The 22,425-nt window shown below is 39.5% G+C and overlaps 1 protein-coding gene across 9 annotated transcripts in view; it reads right to left on the bottom strand.

Moving 5' to 3' along the window:
- Positions 1 to 22,425, bottom strand: part of BCAS3 (BCAS3 microtubule associated cell migration factor) — a 358,287-nt gene that overhangs the window by 238,312 nt on the left and 97,550 nt on the right. For all 9 annotated transcript variants that reach the window (XR_004780836.2, XM_035560848.2, XM_035560852.2 and 6 more), the window contains 2 exons: positions 16,703 to 16,836; positions 6,663 to 6,927 (listed from right to left, as the gene is read on the bottom strand). Coding sequence is in view for 8 of the 9 variants with exons in the window: in XM_035560848.2 (XP_035416741.1) it covers positions 6,663 to 6,927; positions 16,703 to 16,836 (399 nt within the window). In the remaining variant the exon portion in view is untranslated. The remainder of the gene's footprint in view (positions 1 to 6,662; positions 6,928 to 16,702; positions 16,837 to 22,425) is intronic.

A 22,425-nucleotide genomic window follows, 5' to 3' on the forward strand; every position in this document is an offset into this window, starting at 1 on the left:
CCTATTTTAGCTTAAACCCCTTGTCCTATCATTATCTGCCCGAGTAAAAAGTCTCTCTCCAGCGACCATTCAATAAACCTTTCCTGCATCAGTCCTTTAGTTACCAGCTCTTTTCAGCAGGCTTGTTAGTTCACTCTTTCTGCTTTTATTCATTCCTCCTCTAGAACACAGTTCAGCTCTGCAGGCGCCCAGCTGTATGTATACAAGTGTACCCAGTCCTCTGTCACACAAAGCACAGAGCGAAGCCATAACGCAGGGGAGCACACTCCTGCTGGTGCATCACTAACACTGCTATTTACCAATTTCCAATTGGCAAGTGCTGCAAAACCCCATCCAAAGAGATGCGTAAACTGCAGGACGTCTTCATTACTCACGATGCATGAGAAGGAAACACGTTGGCTTGCCTTTTATACACCTGGTTAACTGGTGAGGTTTGCAGATGGAAAAACACTGCTTTACTGTAAACCGGGAGGAAATAATTGGTGGAGCAATTGATATAATAACAGAATCCAAAAATGTAATTTTTTTAAATCATTTGCGGAGAAACTCTTAAAAATCTGGTTACCATCTCCTTGGACTCCCTTACTACATGCCTCCGACAACACTTGACCCTACAGAAATTGTCTTCAGCTTGATGTTCCCAAGACTGAAATCATCCATCTTGACAGGAAAACTTCAGTGGGACACTCACATCTGCGGTAATCCAACTCCTCTCTCCTTTCCACCTCCCTTTCACCTCTCGATCCATCTTTGACATCGCGGTCTCCTGTGTACTACCTATTACTTCCCCTCTGCTTGTCTACCCACAATCTTTCTGAAACAGTTTGCTTTGACCACTGCTTTGGCATTTGCTGTGCTAAATCACTCAGTCATATATTTTTACACTTCATATGTCAAGAACTGCAATTCCCTTCTGATGTCAGTCTCTTTCAATTTTCAATTTATCTGGAGTACCTGCAACTTCTTTTTCAAACGTAAAGCAAATATACATCTGCCCCAGTCTCAGATCAACACTGTTTAAAAAAGCCCACTTCTGAAACACTTTATTCACAGACGTGAACTTCCCTCGTGACAGAATTTATCAGTCTACTTCCCTACTTATTTGAAGGGAATGAATCTTTTCCTTCCACTTCAGAAACTATCCAAAATATACCACCCACTTGTTTCACTTCACTGATTCTCCATCCATTACCAAAAAAAAAAAAAAGGCAGCTAAAGCCACAGCTCATTTACAAGCAGCGGGCTGCTGCCAGCACCCGGCCAGTGCTTGGGGCCAGCTGCTCCCACCTCTGCCCAGCTCTGTGTGCAGGCTGGGGCTGTGGTGAGAGCGGGCCTCCGGGAGGCTCCTGCCTGCACCCCCCAGAGCCAGGAGGTTTAGCACAGAGAGGTGGAAGTCACGGTCTCTGAAAGTTGCTAGCACAAAATTTCCACCAAGTGACTTGTTTATTTTTTACCGATTGCCTTCAACCTGTACAGAGCCTCCAAACGCGTGCACGCACTCGGTGGAACCGCGGGCGTTTCAGGCAGCCCCCCGCCCCGAGCCTTTGCAGGGTTTACGAGCAGCTCCGTGCCTGCCCCACCACAACGAAGCCCCATCCCCAGGACACCTCCAAGCGTCCCGCGCCCACCGCACCACAAGCGGGGCCCCTTCAGCGCTCGCACGGCACCGCGACCCCTCCCGAGGCCCTGAGGAGCGCGGAGGCTGCCCGCAGACACCCGGCCCCGGCCCGCAGCGCCGGGCTCGCGTCGCCCCCTGGCGGGCAGCGGCTGCCGGCGGGCCCCGAGCGGCCCGGGAAGGCCGCCCGGGCCCAGCCGCTGAGGCACCGCGGGGCAGCGGCGGGCCCAGGGGAGCCGAGGCCCGGCCCGGCCCCGGGCACCGGCCGAGAAAGGCCTCGGGGCCGCAGGTGGAGGCCGGGCCCGCCGAGGGGGGAGAAGGCGAGGCGCTGCCCGCAGCGTTTGGAGCAGCCTCCGCGCCTGCCCCGCCGTGCTTCGAGTTATCAGACGGTTAATTTGCTTTGAAACTATTTTTGTCCGCCTCTCTCTAAATAGGTGGTTTCTTAAGTGAGTGTTGCTTAAAGGAAACCAATCTGTTTTTCAGGAAGGGCTGATGATGTCAGTCCTTTCAACTCCGCTTTCCCATAAGAATTCTTCTAGTAAAAGGAGTTTCGCTCTGGGAAATAGTGAAAAGTAACATGAAAATATTTAAAGCATCGCGGAGCGCATGTTTATCGAACTTCCAGATTTATGCTTGGATTTTAATCACGTTGCGATAGCAAGGAGGGAAAAGTGAGAGGAGAACTTTTTTTATTTTTAAAATTAAAAAAGATTTTCCAGTGGAAAGTGTGCTACACTAAAATATTGCTAAAGAGCTAAATCCAAGTCTGAATGCAATATATACAGAGCAGCGTGTTTTTCCATAACTCTAAATTTATGCACTGTATTTCAGCATACTTATTAAATTTAAAACAGAACAACTGTGTATTATGAATGGTCTTTCGGCAAAACTGTCCCGTCCAAATAAATACTTCAATCCCCAATTAAATGACAAGACAAATTCAGAGAATACTGTATTATTATTGAATGTTTTAGTAGGCCTAGACGTGTAGCAAAAGGTTCAACGTACGCACAACTTACTAGCTTGTTCTGATTATGGAAAATCCTACAATCAACAGCAGAAACCTCTGGATAGAGCTAGACAGACTTTAACTTACTGGTGGTGCAAGGCATAATGTCAATAGCATACCTGTAATTTTTAATTTGCAGAATGAAAATAAGAGTTTTATAGAACTTTCAGTTTTCCAAGTAAAGCATTGCATTTTTATGCCTAAATGCTACTTGCTATTCACATATAGATATCCTGGAGATATAACGGGATAAATCTACGGGCATGGTCCTGCTTTAACCAGTTATCATTTAATGCACACCATGTACATGTGAGGCAGCTGAGTACCACCATCCTCATTTCATGCAAGTTAAAAGGTCACATAAGGCCATATTCTAATGTCTAGCCCCACAACCAACTGATGTTGTAACAGTCTTGTAATACTGAAAGCCCGATCCCAACCTAATAACTCAGGTATTACTGACAATGCACTCTGGCAACTCAACACAATGACAAAAATACAATTTCGCGGGATTAACAGGCAGAATAACCCACACAAAATATGTGCTCGTTATAAAAGGTGCAAGGAAATACCTCTTTATCATCCCCTATTTAACAGTTTGCTTCATTCTGCTAAAAAAGAACAAAGCCAAACTATGATTCACTTGGAAATGAAATCATCCCCACCCCCAATAAAGGCTTACATTGTGTGGGTAAACAGTTTGTAGGGGACTTGGAACAAAATGTAAATAGATTGCTTTGCTACTATATACATAGCAAATAGTTTCATTCTGAAGCTAGGAGTTAAAAAAAACAAGTGAGAAAAATATTACAAAGTCTGAACTCTGAAAATATTTACAAGAACAAAAGCTAATCACAAGTTAACATCAATGGAGTATAATTGCTAATCAAAAACGGAAGATAACAAGCCACTATTTTGCTCGTGAAGTCCCTTTTTTTTTGGCCAAAGGTTGTAGCAAGGCTATTGTAATGGAAACGAAATAACAGCAGAAAGATTAACAGCAGTTTCTGTTGTTTAAGGCTTATTGAACACTTCTGTAGATTGCGAAGGATCTAAGAGGAAAATCATGATGGCAGGACTCCACAATAAAAAATCCTCCAGAAATAGAACCAGTTTTTCACAGCCTCCTGACTCCATCAGTAATCACAAGTTTGTGCCCGAGTACTGGTGCTCTCCGGGACACGCTCACGGGGTCTGTGCTAGTATTTCCTTTACAAACAGCTGGGGGATGACTAAGTAACTGTTAGTCTTTCTCGAAGAAAACTACAAACTTTAAATAATTCCACACCTAGGGAACACAGAGTTTATTATTCTTCTGTTACAAAATAGAAAGCTGATAGACAAAATCAGCTGAATTAAAATTTACCAAGGGTCACATAGCAAGTTAAAAGTAAAGCTAAGAATTAAACCCAAAGCCGCTCTTTACTGTTCTGCGGAGTTGTCTGCACTCCTGTCACCAGACTGCCCTAACTCCTCCAAACAATAATTATTTCACATTATAATATGATAAGGACCTGTTACAATCTCTGTAAACCCATCTTAGTTCACAAATTAAAATAATTACCAGAGTCTCTGGCTAATCCAGCTGCCACACACACACACACACAAAATCCCTCCACTGAAAGCCACAGTGCAACTCGGTTGTTTTTTTTTCCAAGTGGATGATAAATGGGTTTTTATAAAATGCGTATAATATGGTTCAATATCCTGCCTGCCATCAGTTAGGTAAACTAAAAGATTATTGAAATGATTTTACCAAATGGATTATTTTAATCCACACATTTCTTTTTTCTTTCCTTTAAGACACAACTGTTTTGCTTTGAGTCTAAAACCTCTTATTTTCATATAAAGCACCATGGTGCTCTGGATTATCTCATTTAAACAACAACATGTGTATAATATCCTACAGTTATTACGTACTCTTATGCCAAGCCTGCTAGGTGGACAGGAGCTGCTGGTGTTAAAAGAGTAGCAGCTGACCAAGAAAGCCACTTTTCTTGATCTACAAGAAAGACACAAAGTTCTCTCTGTTTTATCTGTCCAAGTATCAACAAGATCTGTCATTCCCACAGCAGCATATATATGTGTGTGTACGTATAAAAATATGTACATGCACTTTTTTCACATCAACATTTTTCACACAATTCCCACAACTTCCTTATGTAAAATTTTCATACGAAGGCTTTCAAGTTACCACCAAACAGTCTCAGCACATAGCCAACTTCTACTCTTTGCAAAAGCAATGAACATAAGCTGCACCAAGTTCTTTGGAAGCCAAAGTCACCTCCCTGCCTTAATTTTCAGTTCCATATGCAGCCTTCAAACGCAGCTAATTATTTAAATAGAGCAGTGATGTCTGCAGAGCGATCTTGAAAAAACTCTGATTTATTATATTTCAAGACATACATTTGAAAACTGAAGCCTTAAAGCTCTTGAGACACATTCATACATCCTGCTCCCTTTCCCTCAGTAACACCCTGGCCCATGCTCGTCTTTCTCCCACCAGCAAACCTGCCCATCACTGAGGATCCTAGAGCAAATGAAATTGATGTTTCTTCTTAAAGAAAAAAAAAAGTGTCAAATCTATTCAAAACGTCAAATGTATCTAACAGCACTGTAAAGGCCACAATTTACTGCAATTTCCCTTGACAGAAAACAGAATTGGTTGTATGAAAGCTATGCAAATTGATAGTTCCTTCCCTCCTCTATGTGATGTCAATAGTTAGAAGGGATTGGATGTGCTGCAGTAAACATTTATTGCAATCCCAAGTCTGTTTCAAGCATGACATGCTGAGCTGCTCTACAATGATGAGAGAAAAGGAAACTACAATGGTAGGTACACAAATATCTCCAATGAGGAAACTAGAGAGAACGGTTTGGGTGCCTTCCAGTGGCTCCAGAACAGCTGTGCAGAAAACCTGGTTTAGAAATGTCCCCAGGAGAAAACACAGAGGCTTCTTCAGAGACAACTCTGGTCCCCTTAATAATCAACAAGCCATAAAATGTTCCTTTCATTCAGAAATCTCATAAAGGTTATCTCTAGCAGTAAAGACGTTGACTATGACAGCACATAATTGGGGTTTCGCAAGCACTTCTAATCCTACTCATAATTAGGGAAGAGGAACTGTTCCTTGTGATTTTTAATACTTTAAGACTGGAAAAGTGTGGCTAGCCATCCCAAACTGGTATTTAAACTTTCACTTTGATGGAAGCTGTGACTTACTCTTATTAGAAAGGAGAGGTAAGTATGCAGTAAATTCTGAATCCAAACAAGCCTTACAGTTAAGGCTTCATCAAAGAAAAGGGCAAAACCAAGCATGTACACCACAGGAGTAGGATTTAAGATTTTTAAGCTTCCAAAGATTTTTTCCGTTTGTACATTAATTTGTCACATTGACAAAAAAAAAAAAAAAGGTGGTCAAAAAATCTATGTCCTCAACTTCATATTCCCTAGTTTTCACATTTCTGTTTATTGCAGATATCCAGATGTGCTTCACGATCATCCACGCAGATGAGCAGTAAGAAACCTGAAGACCTCCAAACTTTCAGTTTAGAGTAGAAATTATTAACACATCTGTGGTAGCACAGTTTACTTAAGTAGGTTGCAAAACTAGAACTATCCTTCTTAAGTATTTATACCTTGGCTCATTCCTATAACATACGCATCCCCCACGTATTTTTGCATAACAGTTGCAGCACCTCACTTTATGAAACTCCGTTTTTTGTGGCACTATCTACATGGGCAAACAGAATGAACTAAATCAATTCCTGCAATATGCAGTAAATTCAAAGCTTCTGTTTTTCAGGTTGTTAGCAAATACTACTTTACTGTGAAGCTGGAAGACTAGGTTTTCAGGTCAACAACTCCAATGGAATATTTAGGAAATATTTAGGATTATTTCCAATATTTAGGAACCGAACCCTTGTGTGTCAGACAGAGGGAACTGAAACGTTTTGGAGGACACGGGCATTAATGACACAGAGGGAAGGTTCTCCTGACAGTGCAGGGGGGCATTGAAAAAGAAAAAGGGGGTTTACCATGGAGTGGTGAGCCAGAAGGACTGCTTGACAGGCCTGGAACAGGGCTACAGCGTCCTCCTTGTTTAGACGTCAGCTCTTGCTCGATCTCTTCCAGCCCTGCGCTCTTCTGGAATCGGCTCATGCGGTTCACCACGCGTGGGGACATGTGTGTTCGGACGCAGGGCTGTCCACCGTATGGATTGATGGGGAAGACATGGGAAGTGCCCCGCAGCGTGCTGACCACAACCCAGCGACAGTCATGGCTGAAGGAGATATCTTGTACCTAGAAAATTGAGACGTGAAATGGAAATGTGGTCATCCATGCACACACACCTCAGAAAGGAAATGGACTAGCATGTTTTAAGCACAAGCCAAATCTTAATTGGAAATGTTAATAAAAAGACTAAGTGTTGGCAGTTACTTGATTTTTTCTCATAGATACCGACTGAACCTTGCTGCAGTGCAGTACCCAGTTCCAAACCTTATGCACTTTTCAAAATATTCTGAGATTTTTTTCTTTTAAACAGGCCTGAACTTATCAAAACATCCCAGGATGCAAAGCACTACATAAAGCCACAATAGCTTGATGTAATTTTCAAATAGAACTTAGTTCTAAAAAGAGTTGGGAAATCATTTCAATTACATGTTTTGTTATTTGCTTGCTTATTTTGATTTTTAGAAACTGCCCACAAGGGGGAAAAGGGAGGGATGAGAACAAGAGAGACATCTCATCCCTGGGCCTGATTTCGACAAATACTGGCACCCAACACTGTACTTAAAAGTTAACAGAAAAACCATGTCCTACATATCATGTAACTTAACCAACCCCAAATCAATGGCCAGGATTTTCAAAAGCTGTCCCTGATGGTCTCTAATCCTGCTACTCTCAGTTTGTCCCTAAGTGACACTACCATCCATCCAGGTGTCCCGTGAGTAATGCTTCTGGTTTTCTGGGTTTAAAATTTTGTCAGGATTAAACTTAGTAACTTCGGCTATTTCTCTATATAAAATCACTCAATTTTACAGATAACAAACTTCATTAATCAGCTATTAAAGTCCCAGGAAAGAGCCTAGTTAGATTTCTTCTTCTACATACGAGTTCTTATCCACCACTTGAGAAATACAACCATTACTTGTAGCTTAAAATGGTTGGTCTTGAAGCAAATACAGAAATACAGTTAAATATCTTCTATTATAGTTACTCCTTGCATGGATCTCAGATATGAAGCCCAGAAGGACTTCATTCTCTTTTGAGTGTGCTTTATGTAACGCTTTGATGGAAAGCAAATTCTTGCTCCTTGAGGAATGCTTTAAAAGCGAGATTAAACTTTGTTTCCAGCCCCATACTGGCAGACAACTCAAGAAAACAAGTAGTCTAGGTTAAAATGATTTATCATAGAAAAAAATCCTAAACCAATTCTTCCAAAAATGTTTTAAAAGGTAAAAGCTGACTAAAAAGAACTACATACAGAAGTGGGATTTAACACGGCAAACATATAGATGAAGGATTAGTTTTCATTATATTATTAAACAGCATAAACTAAATAAAATTCTTTTAAGATTTCACTGAAGCCAGTTTTACAATACACTAGGTACTCAAATTGGAGTAAACACTGATAAAATCTTGACAAATATTCCAGAAATGCATTCCAGCTATTCCAGACAAAAGCAGCAAGTATTCATCAAAGCGCAAGTTTCCAACTGAGCCCTAAAGCCTTTGAGATAAAAAAAGGATTTAAGTCTTGTGACTTGTGACAAGATATTTGGCTGACAGACTGTCACTGCACAAAATGCTTCATCAACATTACACAGATAAACTAAAAAACAGTGCTACACACCTGCTCTTTTCAATTACGGTGACATATCCAAATGATCTGCTAATGATATGGCTAAACAATCTCCCTGAAATCTGACAGGTTTGGCACTTTCAGTGATTCTGCTCTTACTGACATAAAGTCACAGCACTTAAAGCTCCTAGTTTGCCTACAAAGTGTTTCACCTTAATAGATTGCTCAAAAAGGATTAGAGACCCCACGGGGATTAGCGAGAGCCAAAAAAAGAAACCCCAAAGCCGTGGAGTCTGAGAAAAACTATGGCACCAAGAGTGTTTAAATACCTGCAGTTTAAAGAGGCGATTTCTACCAGTCAAAATCAAACCTCCCAACTGTATACAAATTACCATTCTCCATTATAACAGAAAGATCATTAATATAATGAAATCATTAAGCCTACCGGAATGCATTTCCAACCCTAATTAAGGCCCTATTTTTAATCTCTAGTAACATCCAAGAATGGCCACATCTGTCTTTACATGCTGACACCTCTGAACACATCCCTATTTTCCGACTATTTGGTATTCATTTTAGATTGAGTTTTCAGTTTCCCTCCTGATCTCCCGAACTGTCCATCCCAGCCTCAAGGAAGAAGCTTTTCTCTTTCCTTCTCCTTCCTCTGCTGACTTGCTCCGTGCCTCCAACACGAGCTGTTTCTATCTCGCTTTATTGTTTCATGCTCCTTGCCAGAGAGTCTCCTGCCCTGAAACCCTGGTGGTCTGAAGGGACTTTGCCCATCTCCCTGCAAACTGACACCTCGGAGCTGCCTTCACAGGGCAGACACACACAGAGGCCCGCCGGTACTTCAATGGACGTCACCGCCCAACTCTTCAAATCACTGTTGTCACTCACGTCTACCCCATGCCCTCTCATGTTTTTGCTAGAGCATTTTAGAGGACGTTTCCATGAGATGGTGGAGAAAAAATTTGTATCTCACTGTACTACGTAACAGAAATGTATGTTTCCATATTAATACTCGTTTTTTAGTATGCATCTTTAGGATTATGTTGTTTAAAAAAACCAGCACAAACCCATCTGTGCAACACAAAAGAGTCCTTAACTCCTCTTCAGCAGAACTGGAAGAAAGCAGTGGAGCAGGCTGAGAGGAGAATGCTTGCTACAGCATTCTCAGAAATCACTTGAAAAATCAGCTGTGTGTGTCCATGAAAAGAAAATATAAATTATCACATCAGACTTGCTATTATCCACCACACTGTTACTGTACATTGCGCAGAGTTCTTGACTGCTTCTAGTATAAACAAACTGCACAGTGGCCCATTAGTGGTTTTCAAGTTTATGCTAAGCGTTGCAATTTATTGCTGTCCTTTAGGTTAATGTACTATTATTTCATGTATTTATAATATATTTCTGGATTTGTTGTTAATTATGATGTAATGTTTAGATACCGAAGATCAATCAAGACCCCACAGTGTTTACAGATATACGTTAATAAAGTACAAAGTACACTAGATCTCTCATGATGTAAAGTTTACTCTTTAGCTCAAGGTCAACCTCAGATTTAATACTCATGTCTGTATTTCAAAATTTAATCTGTCCGTGCCAATAAAAGGAAATACAGATCTTTGATTTTGCTTAACTCAGGAATATTTAAGATACTTTAAATTGCAATATCAAATAGTTTTGAGGGGAATACCAGCGCTTTCTCTTAGCTTTATGACTACTTCCTCCTAGGTTGTGAGCTGTTTGGTTACTTAAGGTTCGATCTACATTACTTGACTACCCAAAAGTTTTAGTGAAAACCCCGGTACCTCAAAGTCCACGTTAGGAATACCAAAGCCTTTACCGGCCCAAAAGAACGCGCTTTGGACGACTCCAGAGTGTTGTAACAGAGCGTGTCCTCAGTGCTCCTATGGCCAAAGCAGGTATTCTGTGACTCCTGCTGTACACAAATATTGTCCTTCTTTTATGGAGTATTCAGCTTGCTCCATGAATTCCAAATAGTGCAGATGTGAAGTAAGAATCCCCAGTCACACTGCTTTGGTCCTCCTCTTGGAAATGCTTCTTTGGAACTCCATTAGCCTACCTCCCTGTGCTTGTAAAATCCTTCAGAAAACTCCATGAAAACGTAGCTTCTGTGTTCAGAGTCTAACTGAGACAGTGGGGTAATGTCACATATGGACTCCTACAAGGGTATGTCGTGTATCAACTGCTCTAACTGAAGAGCAGCTTCGAGGACTGTACAGACCAAAGCATTATTTCTGATATTATGAAAATCTGGAGGAAATTATCTGAGCCTAAAGCTTCAAAGACAATATACATTTACTTTTTATACATAGGAAATCTATATAAGTTTTTGCTATCATTCTTTATTCTCACAGCTTCTCCGAATTTGAATATGAAGTTAATTAGAATATAATCATAAAATTAAAAAAAAAAATAGTTCAAGCCATAACTGGGAGAAAACAAAACAGAAGCAAGGGCAGCACACAGAAAACTTATTTTAAAAGCAGTGGATTAAAATGGGATAGTCAGAGGTATGGCTGATTACACAAGGAATCACACGGGACAGGCAGTGACCTTGTTTACCACAACTCCTGGGAATGACTGGCAGCCCATACCCTGCCTCTCGATTTCATCGCTTCTGAAAGTTAATATTGTACTAACTTGCTGCACAACACTTACATTTATGCTATCACTTGTTTTCTTACAAAGGAGAAGGAGCTGTACTGGGCTATCACGGTACCTATAGGGCAGAGGCGAGTGATGGGAAGGAAGGGGCTGCAAAGCCCCACACTGACGTGCTGCTGCTCGTGTCCTCCCCAGGCGCATCCCCTCCTGATGTGTGTGCACAAGGCGATAGAGTGCACAGCTCACAGCACTGCACCGTGTATTTTCATGTTCATTACAAGAAACAATGATTAAAATGCATTCTGATCTTCCTAGTGCTCTTCTTCCTACTGTCCCTTTTTCAGGCGTGGTAAATTACACCAGTAACTGTGTATATTCCTGGACATTTTACTGCATTAAATAGTACCTCAACATTGAAGTGAAACAACAATAAAGCATGACCAGCGCTACTGCAATAGGATCGTACTCGTGTTTCATGCACACTATGCACTGTCACAGAGAAAACATGCCATTATTTGAAGGACATGACTGAAGTATTTAATTATGCTGTGCAGGAAGATGGCAGAGAGAACAATTTAAAAAAAACCACAACTGCTAAACAACATGAAAGCAGCAGTGCTGAGGAGGTAAGGGTCAAAATAAATTAGAGAACTGGTCTGTATTTAACTTTTTTTTGGTTGAGAAAATTAAGGAAATGACATGACAACAAACATAAATGAAAAAATAATAAAATCATGAACTACACAATATGATTTATCAGACCCACACGGACCTAACTCTGCCTCCCTGAGTAGTCAAAACTGATTTCGACTCTGTATAAAAACAGCAGCAGAACCTGGGCACACTGAGGCAGTCAAGTAGGGTCCTCCAGCCCGAATAGCTGCTCTGTATTAATAACCAAAATTGCAAGCACCACCATGCTTTGAGTTCTGTCTCCCTGAGTTAGCTAAGCTACTTCTAACTGCAGCAGTTTTTTATTGTCTGCTTTCATCAAAGACTGACCAACTTCTTTTAATCAATTTTTATTATTTCAAGACTGTCCCCAGATTCTTTCCTAGAAATGAGAAAGTCTCTCTTCCAGGGACTATTTCAGTAATTGTGACTACATAACTATGCCACAAGACAGAAAGAAATTTCCATTAACCATGAAGCTTTATATCAAATGTTTATTATCCAATCCAGTGTTTCACTACCTGGACTCAGTACGTGATGCAAGTTTGAATAATCTCCATGAAATCACAACAGGAAAACATGCACGTGTTCCACAGAAAAGTGTAAAACAGCCTGTGTTCTGGGGCAGCCCATGCTGGAATGTTTTTATCATTCCCTCTGTTTACCTATACTGACTGAAGTCAGTTATAACAGCAGTTTGAGAGGCAGAATAACAAAAGTCTGACAGCGTAAAAGATTACAGAGGACCCTGGCCACCAGCCCACTAATGCTATCGTTCCGTTTATTTGTTCTAGGTTGAGATAATGCTGTTTTCAAGGATTTTTTTTTCTGTTTACAGTTTAAGATCAAAAGGAAAGGATCATCAGGTGACAGACTAACTTTCATCTGCAAGTAAATGAACTTCCTCAACTCAGAACATGCTATGCCTTCATCAAAAACTTTATAAAATGCTCTTGGATAAAAACGAGTGCAGAGAGCGTTGACTCACAATGCAAGAACTGTTAAGGCAACAAAATATATCCTTAACCAAAAAGGTGTGCCACATACACATTTTTCCTTTTGCAGCAGAACTGTGCAAGCATGGATCTCTAACAGCTTTAGTACTCTCTCTGCCATGGTTAAATACACCCAGCACTTGCAGTGGGCCTTCGTGATGTAACACAGTGCATCAAACATGCTGGTTCTTGTTCTCTTAAGAAAAAAAAAATTCTAAAGCGTAAGTAGGTCTTAAAGACTGAAAGATCTTAATTCAGTGTAACCGAAAGAGTGGCTTCTGACTGTGTTTGCAGAAAAGTAACTTGAAAGTTGTGACCTTAGGACTCACATCACTCAAACCAATAAAGTATCTGAGTACTTCACATTCTTTCAAGGCCGTTGTCCTCACAATTCCCTTAGGAGACAGAGGTCCACTTTCCATCTTAACCCATCTTGATCTTGGTCACAGGAAAAAGCGAGTGGCTTCGTTAGGAACTGAGTGATCTTCACAGTCCCAATGTTTTATTCAACCGATAAGGCTTCTTCCTGTATTTGCTGCTCAAAGTCAGCTAATACAACATAGATTTGCAATAACAACACTTAAATGCTCAGTAACACTCTGCTTCATTGTTCAAAGCATGCAGAAAGAGAGAAGGAAAACCATGTTATGAAGACCAGCTGTGAACAGTCTGGGAGAGTGCTACTACTTTCACTTCAAACCAGGGGGAAAACAAGCTCAAGAAACCTACTTACCGCAGCACAGCACCTAAATCTCCCTCAGCATCCTGAAATCAATGCCAAGAGGACTGCGGGGCAGTAAAGGCCTAAAAAGATCACTAACAATTTAGAAGATGGCTAGCAGCTGCCTTTGGACACCACTCCAGGGGATGACGAACTCAGGTAGTTCAGAAAGTGCATATGATCATACATTTAACAGCAGCACAATCTGCTGTGAGCAACATTTTAGAGCAGTGAAAGCTTATCTTGTGGGGAAGCTTACAGCAGCCTCATCCCTCTCTCCCCCATCCAACAGAAATGTTCCAAATAGCACGGCTAGAGCTATCGGGATAGACTGTCTGGGCAAACACAACGTTCGATATTGAAACAAATTTTCATTTTTCCTTTTATAAAAATCCAAGTACAAAGTCTCTTTGTTATCCCATTCATTAATGTATGATTTCAGTGATGCTGCCTGGTTGGAGTGGCCATCTCACTGCAAATGCTCACTACAAATTGTGCTTTGGCTGAGGACAAGATCCTGACATCCATGAAAGGAGACAACCTCTACAGATCTCTTCTCAACTGCTCTGTGCATTTCAGAAATACAGAAAGACAGAAACTGTCTTTCAGGCTGAATTTTCTCAACCCCAAACCAAATCAGACTGTCACCTGAATTTAGAAAAAATAATGAATAAAAAATATTTAGAAAAAATATTTAGAAAAAATAATGCACAGTGGAGCATATATTCTTTAGCTTTATTAAGTCAAAGTAAAGGTATAACTAACATATCTGACTCTGTAGAAAGACATGGGGGTGACTCAGAGAGATTACTTGTTTGCATTAAATCAACCAGAAATTGCCATTATTAAATCTCAACACTTGCTTCTTTTTCTTTACTAAACATTAAGCATGCAACTTAATGCACTTAAGATGCTTCTGTACACGAGTGACAGAGGGGAGGGACTTCCCGGCACCTTCTCGGAGGAGGCAGGTGAGACATACTAAACTACTGGTCTGCCCAGAGACCACGAGGGATGAGGTGAAGTAGATGGTTTCAGTACAAATATTAAAATACCAATATAACAAGGGCATATGATGATGTTTAAACCATTTATAATGGGAACTAACTAAACTAATTTTGACACTGATAATCACTCGTGTCCATCAACACAAATTAGAACTTTTTATAGCTCCAGTACAGAAGGTGACCTTTAAGACCATTGGCCTTGATTCACAATTAGCTTTAAAACAGGGAAAAAAAGTCTGGTTGCAAATGTATAAATACTGTTCTAACCAAGAAAGAAGGTACGGAGGCTTCCAGAATGTCTCTCAGAATATCTGCATTGAGAATTTTAAATTGAACAGCCTACAATATTCTTGTCTAGTGCTACTCACACATGGAATCTGTGGAACAAAAGAGGTGAACTACATGCTACCCTTCTTACTACAAAACCGAAAGCACTATGTTATTCCAAAAGCAAAAACAGGAACATCCATTGTATTATGTAAATGTTTTAAATGATAGATACATATTGAGAATCCCAGGTACCAATATTGTTGCTGGATAGTTTAATTATCAAGGGATCTGTAAAATCCACCAATATGCCTCAGACTGGTTAGAATTTCCTCTATCTTATACCATTCCAAAAGCTATACTGTTCATGTCCCAAATGAGAACTCTGTGGCAAATGAAGAAAAAAATTTACTATGTTGATTCTGAAAATTTTAATGCAATGCCTTCACACAGATGCTAATGCTATATCCAAAAGACTTGCATCAATAAAGGTTAAGTCCTAAAACATGTCATGTTTGCTTTCCAGTGTACGCCTTAAAAATAAATTTATCAGCTGTAAAATAAAGAAGAACGTCTTTGTTCCTACTGACTGGAGTAATACACTTTGGTTATAGCATATTTAGGTTTTTTCTAAGAAAGCAAAATAAAAATGACACACTAAGGACTTTATATTACACACTCTAGTAGATGACAGAGTATATGTACAGACACAGATCTCTAATAAGTGCCCATTATATTATTTATAAAAAATATTTATGAGATAATTATTATACATATTACCGCATATATTGAATAATTTTTTCCTAATTTCCTCTCACTTTTCAGATTAGCTATTTCGTCCTATAAGAAACCATTACCTATAATAGTAATTTCATTTTGTCAGTCCAGGAGCAGCAATGTTTTGGGGTGTTTAAACCACCAGGAATTTATATTCACATAGACTAAAACATTATCAACGACTACATTATTAAATAAAGCTGCCGCATTTTACTTCCTAAAGGTAAGGCAAAAAACTTAAGGGAAACTGCACAACTCATAGGAAAAAAAAAAAAAGGTTTGAAGCAACTGTAATCATGGTACCACAATAATCCAAGCTTCCAGTGTCAGGGTCATAATCACAGTGCCCAAGGCTTCTCTCTGTCACACAAGTTTACATCTGCCAGACTGTCACAAGCTTGTGCTTTCAGTGTGTAATTGCATCAGCAAGTGCAATACTCATTTCTTACCCTCTGGTGACATTTTTATTTATGTATTTAAAACAGGTTCTTCAACAGTTACTCAATGCTACAAAGGTGAGGCTCTCCTGATGCCCAAAAGCAGTGCAGTGACGGATCTAGGCACAATACATTGCACTACTCCTATCACAGTGATGCTAGCAAACAGTGATAGAGTGATACCTCTAACATTTTCCCATTTTATCAGTAAAACAGTTTATTGAGCATTTTTGAAATACAATTTTAGACCTTTTCACACTATTATGATCTAGCCTAACTTAATCTTTAGGAAAGGGATTGTCAAATTGGCAAGTTAAAACTCTATCACTACAGTCTCTAACCAGTTCCCCCATTTTGCTAAAGTGTGGATAAAAGTTAATCACAGTCCTTTGATTAACTCTTGCTTTCAACTCTCTGATTGCCTTTCTTTGGCTTTTACCACCCAAGTCAAGCAAACCCTGACAATTGCTTCACAGGCACTAGACAAATGTTTAACATGTTACATGAGAAAAGGTTAAGTACAAACACAGCTAATAATCTGGGCTCTTTGGAGGTAGTGTCATATCTGAATAAATCTGACAGCACCTCATTGTAAAGGGCAAGAATTTATTATTGTCCAGGTTAAATGCTATGCTCTTATCCTTTTTGCGGCTATAACATAAGAAAGGCTCTTTCTGTGCTGAAACAAACATTAAAGTGCCAACATACACAAAATGTATAAGGTGTCTGGGGATTATTCTTCAGCAAATAGTTTAACTTACTTTGGCTTCAGTCTCTCCCCTGTGAAGTGTATACAAATGATGGACGGCACTTTGTGATGATGACCAAGGATGTGTCAGTATTTGAAAAACATGGAAATCATGGCCTAATGTGTCAGTAGTGACCAGCAACATCCCTGGGTAAAAAAAAAAAAAAAAAAAAAAAAAAAAAAAAGAAAAGAAAAAGAAAAGCACAAGAGATTAATCACTTCAAAAGAAGAGGCTTAAGAATATCTATCTAAAAAAGCTAGAGTGTTTTACAATTTGTTTTCTGGAAACAAAAGAAAACAGTTGCAGGAAAATTACTGAATTGTAAAGGATTCATTTCATAAAAAATGAATCCAAACTTCAACTGAAATCATACAACACTATCCCTGCTGAAGTAGTACGGTACAAATCTATCAAAGTCAATTGAAAAATCTGGGAATATTCAAACTAAAGCTGGGAATTTGTGTGACCAATATAAAGCAATGAAGTGATGAACACTAGAAACTCCCAAATGCTCTTCACTATAAAAGAGCCAGTATGAAAAAAGATTGATGTTTCCACACTATTTTGGGAAGTAGAAACACTACAAAACACAGCTAAAATAACCTATACCAAAAACAATCCTGAAGAAGCATCTTTCTTATAAACGTATGTGAAAGAAACTGTCTGATTTATTGCTTGAAAGGCAGCAAATCAGAGTTGAGAGCTTTCAAGTGAAATATTAAATTAGGTACTAACTTCATTGAAAACAGGTCACTGATGGATGTACTGAAATGATTAAATTAGAAGATCAGTAGAATCACAGTAACTTATATATGCTGTTTACTTTTTCTCCTTCTATATGTCAGTCCATAACCCAGTTTTAACTTTACGAACAGATATTTAAAGTCAACTTACCATAAAAGCTTAAGTTTTTATACCAAAAAAATAAACATTTTGCATATATAAGAAAAGTGCAGCATCATGGCATAATTTAAAACTACAATAAATACACTTCAGATTTATTTTTTTCGTAAAAATGTCCGTATTAGCTTATTAATGAAATTTACCACCCGAAACAAACCTCTAACACTTTATTAACTTCAAGTGCAAAGTGATTTAAGCAGTTGAGTAGCTACACTGAAGTGCCTTCTAAATAATTTTCAAGGTATTGGTAAAGAAAACCAGGAATTTTCTGGACAGTTCTAGTGGTGTTGATTCTCCACTTAAAACAGAATTGAAATCTCTTATCCTTCGGGAAAAAAAAATGTAGGTCTTCACATTTTACATGACACCTATTCAAAGAACAAATGATCATATTATTTCTGTCATAAAAGTGTTTGTGCTTTCAGTTTATTTACCCACTCACTGCTGCTAAACAAACATACTCTGTACAAATTCCAAAACCCTCGTGCTTAATTACCACTGAAGTCCATCATATGCCACTTTTAAAACTTCAGAATTAGACTGGGAAAAAAATATAATAAACCTCTCATGTTCTGAGCAGCAGGGAAATGCGCTCTCAGCAAAGATTAAGTTAAATTAACTTTTCTACAGAACCACCATTACCACATCACTCGATCGCTGCCCTGAGTGTTTTACCTCCTTGACAGTGCTGAAATACCTCTGCCCTTAAACCCAAATAGGAACATTTCAGCCAAAACGTCGACCTTCTGAGCCCAACAGCATTCCCTGAGCACGTCAGCTCACAGGAGGAGCGCGGCCCTGCAGGCCCCAGCCATGAGGATCACCTCACAGCCCCAGCACCTGATCGCCTACAGGCACAGGCCTCAGTTTCTCTTGACCTTAACTCTTATAAGGATCTTGTGAAGATAAATACTTTTGAGAATGAGGCATGCCAGCAGTAAGATACAGAATTACAGAGAAATGTAAATTGCATTTAGAGACAAATTTGCCTAAAAGTTTCCTTTTCAGCTTGACCGCTGTGCTGGTAGGGCTTGGACAGAAAGCGAGGCCACCCATGTTGCACACAACCATTTCCTCAAAATCACACAAATGCAGAATTTTAAATCCGACCTCAGCAAGATTCTCTCCAGTAGACATACTTTTACTGCTGCAGGCTGCTGCTCCGGTTCTGAGTGTTAGAAATGAAAGAGAGTTTGTTATGGAGCTAAGAAATCCACGAGTGCATTTGGGTATTATGTTTGGGCGGTAAGGCATGCGAGTTGAGGTTGGTCTGGATGTTAATGTTGGCTTAACTGGCAATTTCCTTGATTTGTAGTGACTGTGTTGATAGGAAATACAGCTAAAGTTGCTCAAGTGCAAGTCAGCCAAGTCTTTAGTGTGGGATTATGCACACAATTTGCATTAATTCTGTTCTTGAAACATCACAAAATACACTTCCCTCCTAGTGAAGTGTGCGGTCCTCAATAATATATAGCATTTCCAGTAGAGAAAATTGGAATCAAATATAGGGGTTTGTGTGCTAGAAGTAGGCTGCCACTATTAGTGGAGCAAGAATATTCCAGAAGACCTAATTCAACAGTATTTGTTTTCTGTATTCCCATGTTTGCCTCTTGTCACACATTAGATAGCTTTACAGGGAAGTCGAGTGTGCTTTTGGTCCTCTTGACCTCCCTCTTACTCCAGATGGAAAGGACCCTTGGAGAAAGAAAAGCTGGAAGAGATGAATCCATAAGGCTTCTCTCAGCAGCGAACAGTCAGCCTTCACAAACCCAGATTTTTTTTTCCCCAGAAGTACTAGAAGCCTTTTATAAATGAATACGCAGAGCTGAGTGCACCCAGAGCTTTGAGCACACTTTTCATGTGTATCCCATCACATGGCACGGTGCAGTGAGGATCGTAAAAAAATCTTTGAATGAGCCAACAAGCTGTCTGGAAGCTGGAGACAGAAAGCTGCGTAATAATTACGAGCCAGTGAAAACACAAGAATTACCATACTGCATTGTCCATCAAATCTAGCCATTGTTTAGCTAACCAGTATCTTATTTCCAATATTGGCTAGAAACGCAGGTGTCTGTGGATGGCGCAATAAACCCCACAGTATGCAGACATGATATAATTTCGCCCTTCTCCTCACAAAGAGATTTTTCTGTATCAGTAACTTCTATCTACCCCTTGCTAGGGTGCTCACTTTAGGAGCACATACGCTAACAAGCATGTCACACAAATCTATATAGCATACAGTGCTACCTGTTCATTCTTTTGATGACATATGCAGTATCGGAGCAAATTAAGCAGAGAAATGTGCTTGCCTATCTGCAGTTTTGATCATTTCCATATGATATAAACACTTCTTGGTTTTGTATTAATGTGCTGTTCTTGCCTTGGTTTTTTTTGGGTTTTGTGTTTTGGGGGACTTTTTTTTTTTGATAGCTTGAAGGAGCAGAGGTGAAAGAATATATTTGTGGGTGGAAAAGAATTCGCTTCAAGACAGAAAGATGGGTGGTATCTGATTTGGCAATTTTGCATGTCTAATCTAAAATCCTGCTGTCTGTCACTGTTTGGAATAAATGCATTTTATTACATGAAAGCCAAAAGAAAACAGGCCCTTCACTTGTATTAGCAATTATTTTTTCAGTAAGTTAAAGGAGCAGATTTCATACTCACATTTGCATTTGAAATACAAATATATACTTGCAGAGTTGTATCAACACACAGGTCCCAAGCACAATACCACAGATGTGAAAGAACATACATTTATAAAACGGTATTTTCAAACATCTTCATTATTACTGTTATTCAAACACTAGATCACTAATATTTTAGAATATTTGACTTGGGTTTTGGTGTGGTATTTTTCATCTCTCATTGCTTCACACCGACAACTCACAGTTTTCAATTATTACAGCTCAACTCTTTTGTTTCTCTCTCCATCTCTCTGCCATAAAAGACCGCTGCAGCACTCCGTGACACCACGACAGAAATACCTAATCCCAGCAGAGAAGCACGAACACGAAGCGTGGCGGTTACCTCACTTTCACTTTCAAGTGCAGGAAACTTCAGCTCCGCTTTCTCAAAGACCTTGTGACAGTTTTCCCAAAAAGTTGTTTAGACGGAAATATGGGTTAAAGCTGTCATAAGTTCATTCCAAAATGTTTTCTCTTATGATGTACTTTATGTATGAATAATCATAGATGAAAAGTGAGTAATTCTCAAGGATTTCCTGCTTATTTTTCAAACTGGCATTAATCCCTGTTTAACAGATAACATCTGAAATCAATTGAAAGTCTTGCACATACAGAACCCAGTGGAAATTTATGTGCGCAGCAGATATTACTTAGTATGTATCTCTCGGCAAAATTTTGATTTTTTTTTTTTTTTATCTGTAACGTGAGGTATGCAGCTAGGTTAAATTAATGACTGTTTTACTGTGTGGTTTTTCAAATCCACAGAGATGACTAAAATCCAGTTTAAAAGGACCTGATGTCCTACATGGAAAAAAAAAAAAATTACTGAAGCTTTGTTTTACCTGATAGATACATCTGCCTTAATTTAGAGCTTCCTGCTTTTCATGCATTCTGTTTGGGAAACAATAAGCTTCTTTCAGGACAGAAACGTTAAAAAATACAGAGAATATATGCATAAAAGGAAAAACCAGTACAGATGTAGACTGTGGGTTAAGAGCTATTTATGCAGTATCAGAAGACTAAACCAGACTCTGGCCTGGCCATAAACTAAGCCCACGCCCTAAATGAGGTGCCAAGCCACAAAAAGCATTTGCGTCAACTGGGAATACAAGGAAAAGAAGGACTTCTAATTATAGGGCCTGGAAGCGGAAGCCCAGAGTGATTAGGAGTTGAGGCGCTGCTGTATGTTTATCTGGGAGCTTCCTCTCGCTCGCTCTCAGCCTGGGTTTGATAGATGAGGGTTGGCCTAAAGGGTGGGATTGAAGTTGCTGATGGTACACAGAGTTCTCCACAATCCAAAGGAGACGGAGACTGAATACTAAGGCTTCTGTGGCCTTGTAGGAACATAACTCTTTTCAGCTAGGCGTCAGCTGGTTAGCCCAAAAGGCAAAATTAGAGAGCAGCAAATCTCAGTTGGGTACTTGCTATAAAATCTAGGAAACCTTAGCAGCCTAAGCATCTCCACCACATCCTATTTATAACACCTATCTAACTGCATAGTTGTTTATTATATGCATACAAATGAGATACACACAATTTCACCTTGGGTTTAGGTTTCATGAGTAAATTCACTTTAAATAATGCCATCTTTCAGAATAATGAAGGTTTTTTCCTCCTTCCAAAACAATGTCATTCTGTAATTACATACCGACAAACTCAACACGTTCAAGCTGTGCTGGATTTGTTCTAAAAAACACTAAGAGTACAAATTTTAGGAAAGCAGGCATACAACTGCATGAAGAAAACATGTATTTATGGATACACTTAAATTAAGAATGCAATTCTTACAATTCCATGCACATGGAGATCTGTATAGACATTGCAAAAATATTCTATTTATACAGTGACAAAAAAATATAAACAACTTCTCAGACTTTTTTTTTTAGTATGAGAATAATGCCATGAAACGTTAATATTATGCTCTGTAGGTTTTCAAATGAGAGGATCAGAGCGCTCAGTGGAACCATGCTGACTTACAGTCACTCCTGATTCGGTCCATACACATTTGCTGGATTTCTTCTCTCTTCGTGCTAATTGGATAGATTTCTATTCACTGCAGCTCCTCCGCAAAAGCAGCCTTGTACAAATCACAAAGATGTGACGAAGCTTATATGACCCATGGTTTTATGAAATGTATGACCTGACCTA

Source organism: Cygnus atratus, chromosome 20 (assembly GCF_013377495.2).
Source record: "Cygnus atratus isolate AKBS03 ecotype Queensland, Australia chromosome 20, CAtr_DNAZoo_HiC_assembly, whole genome shotgun sequence".
Classification (NCBI taxonomy): domain Eukaryota; kingdom Metazoa; phylum Chordata; class Aves; order Anseriformes; family Anatidae; genus Cygnus; species Cygnus atratus.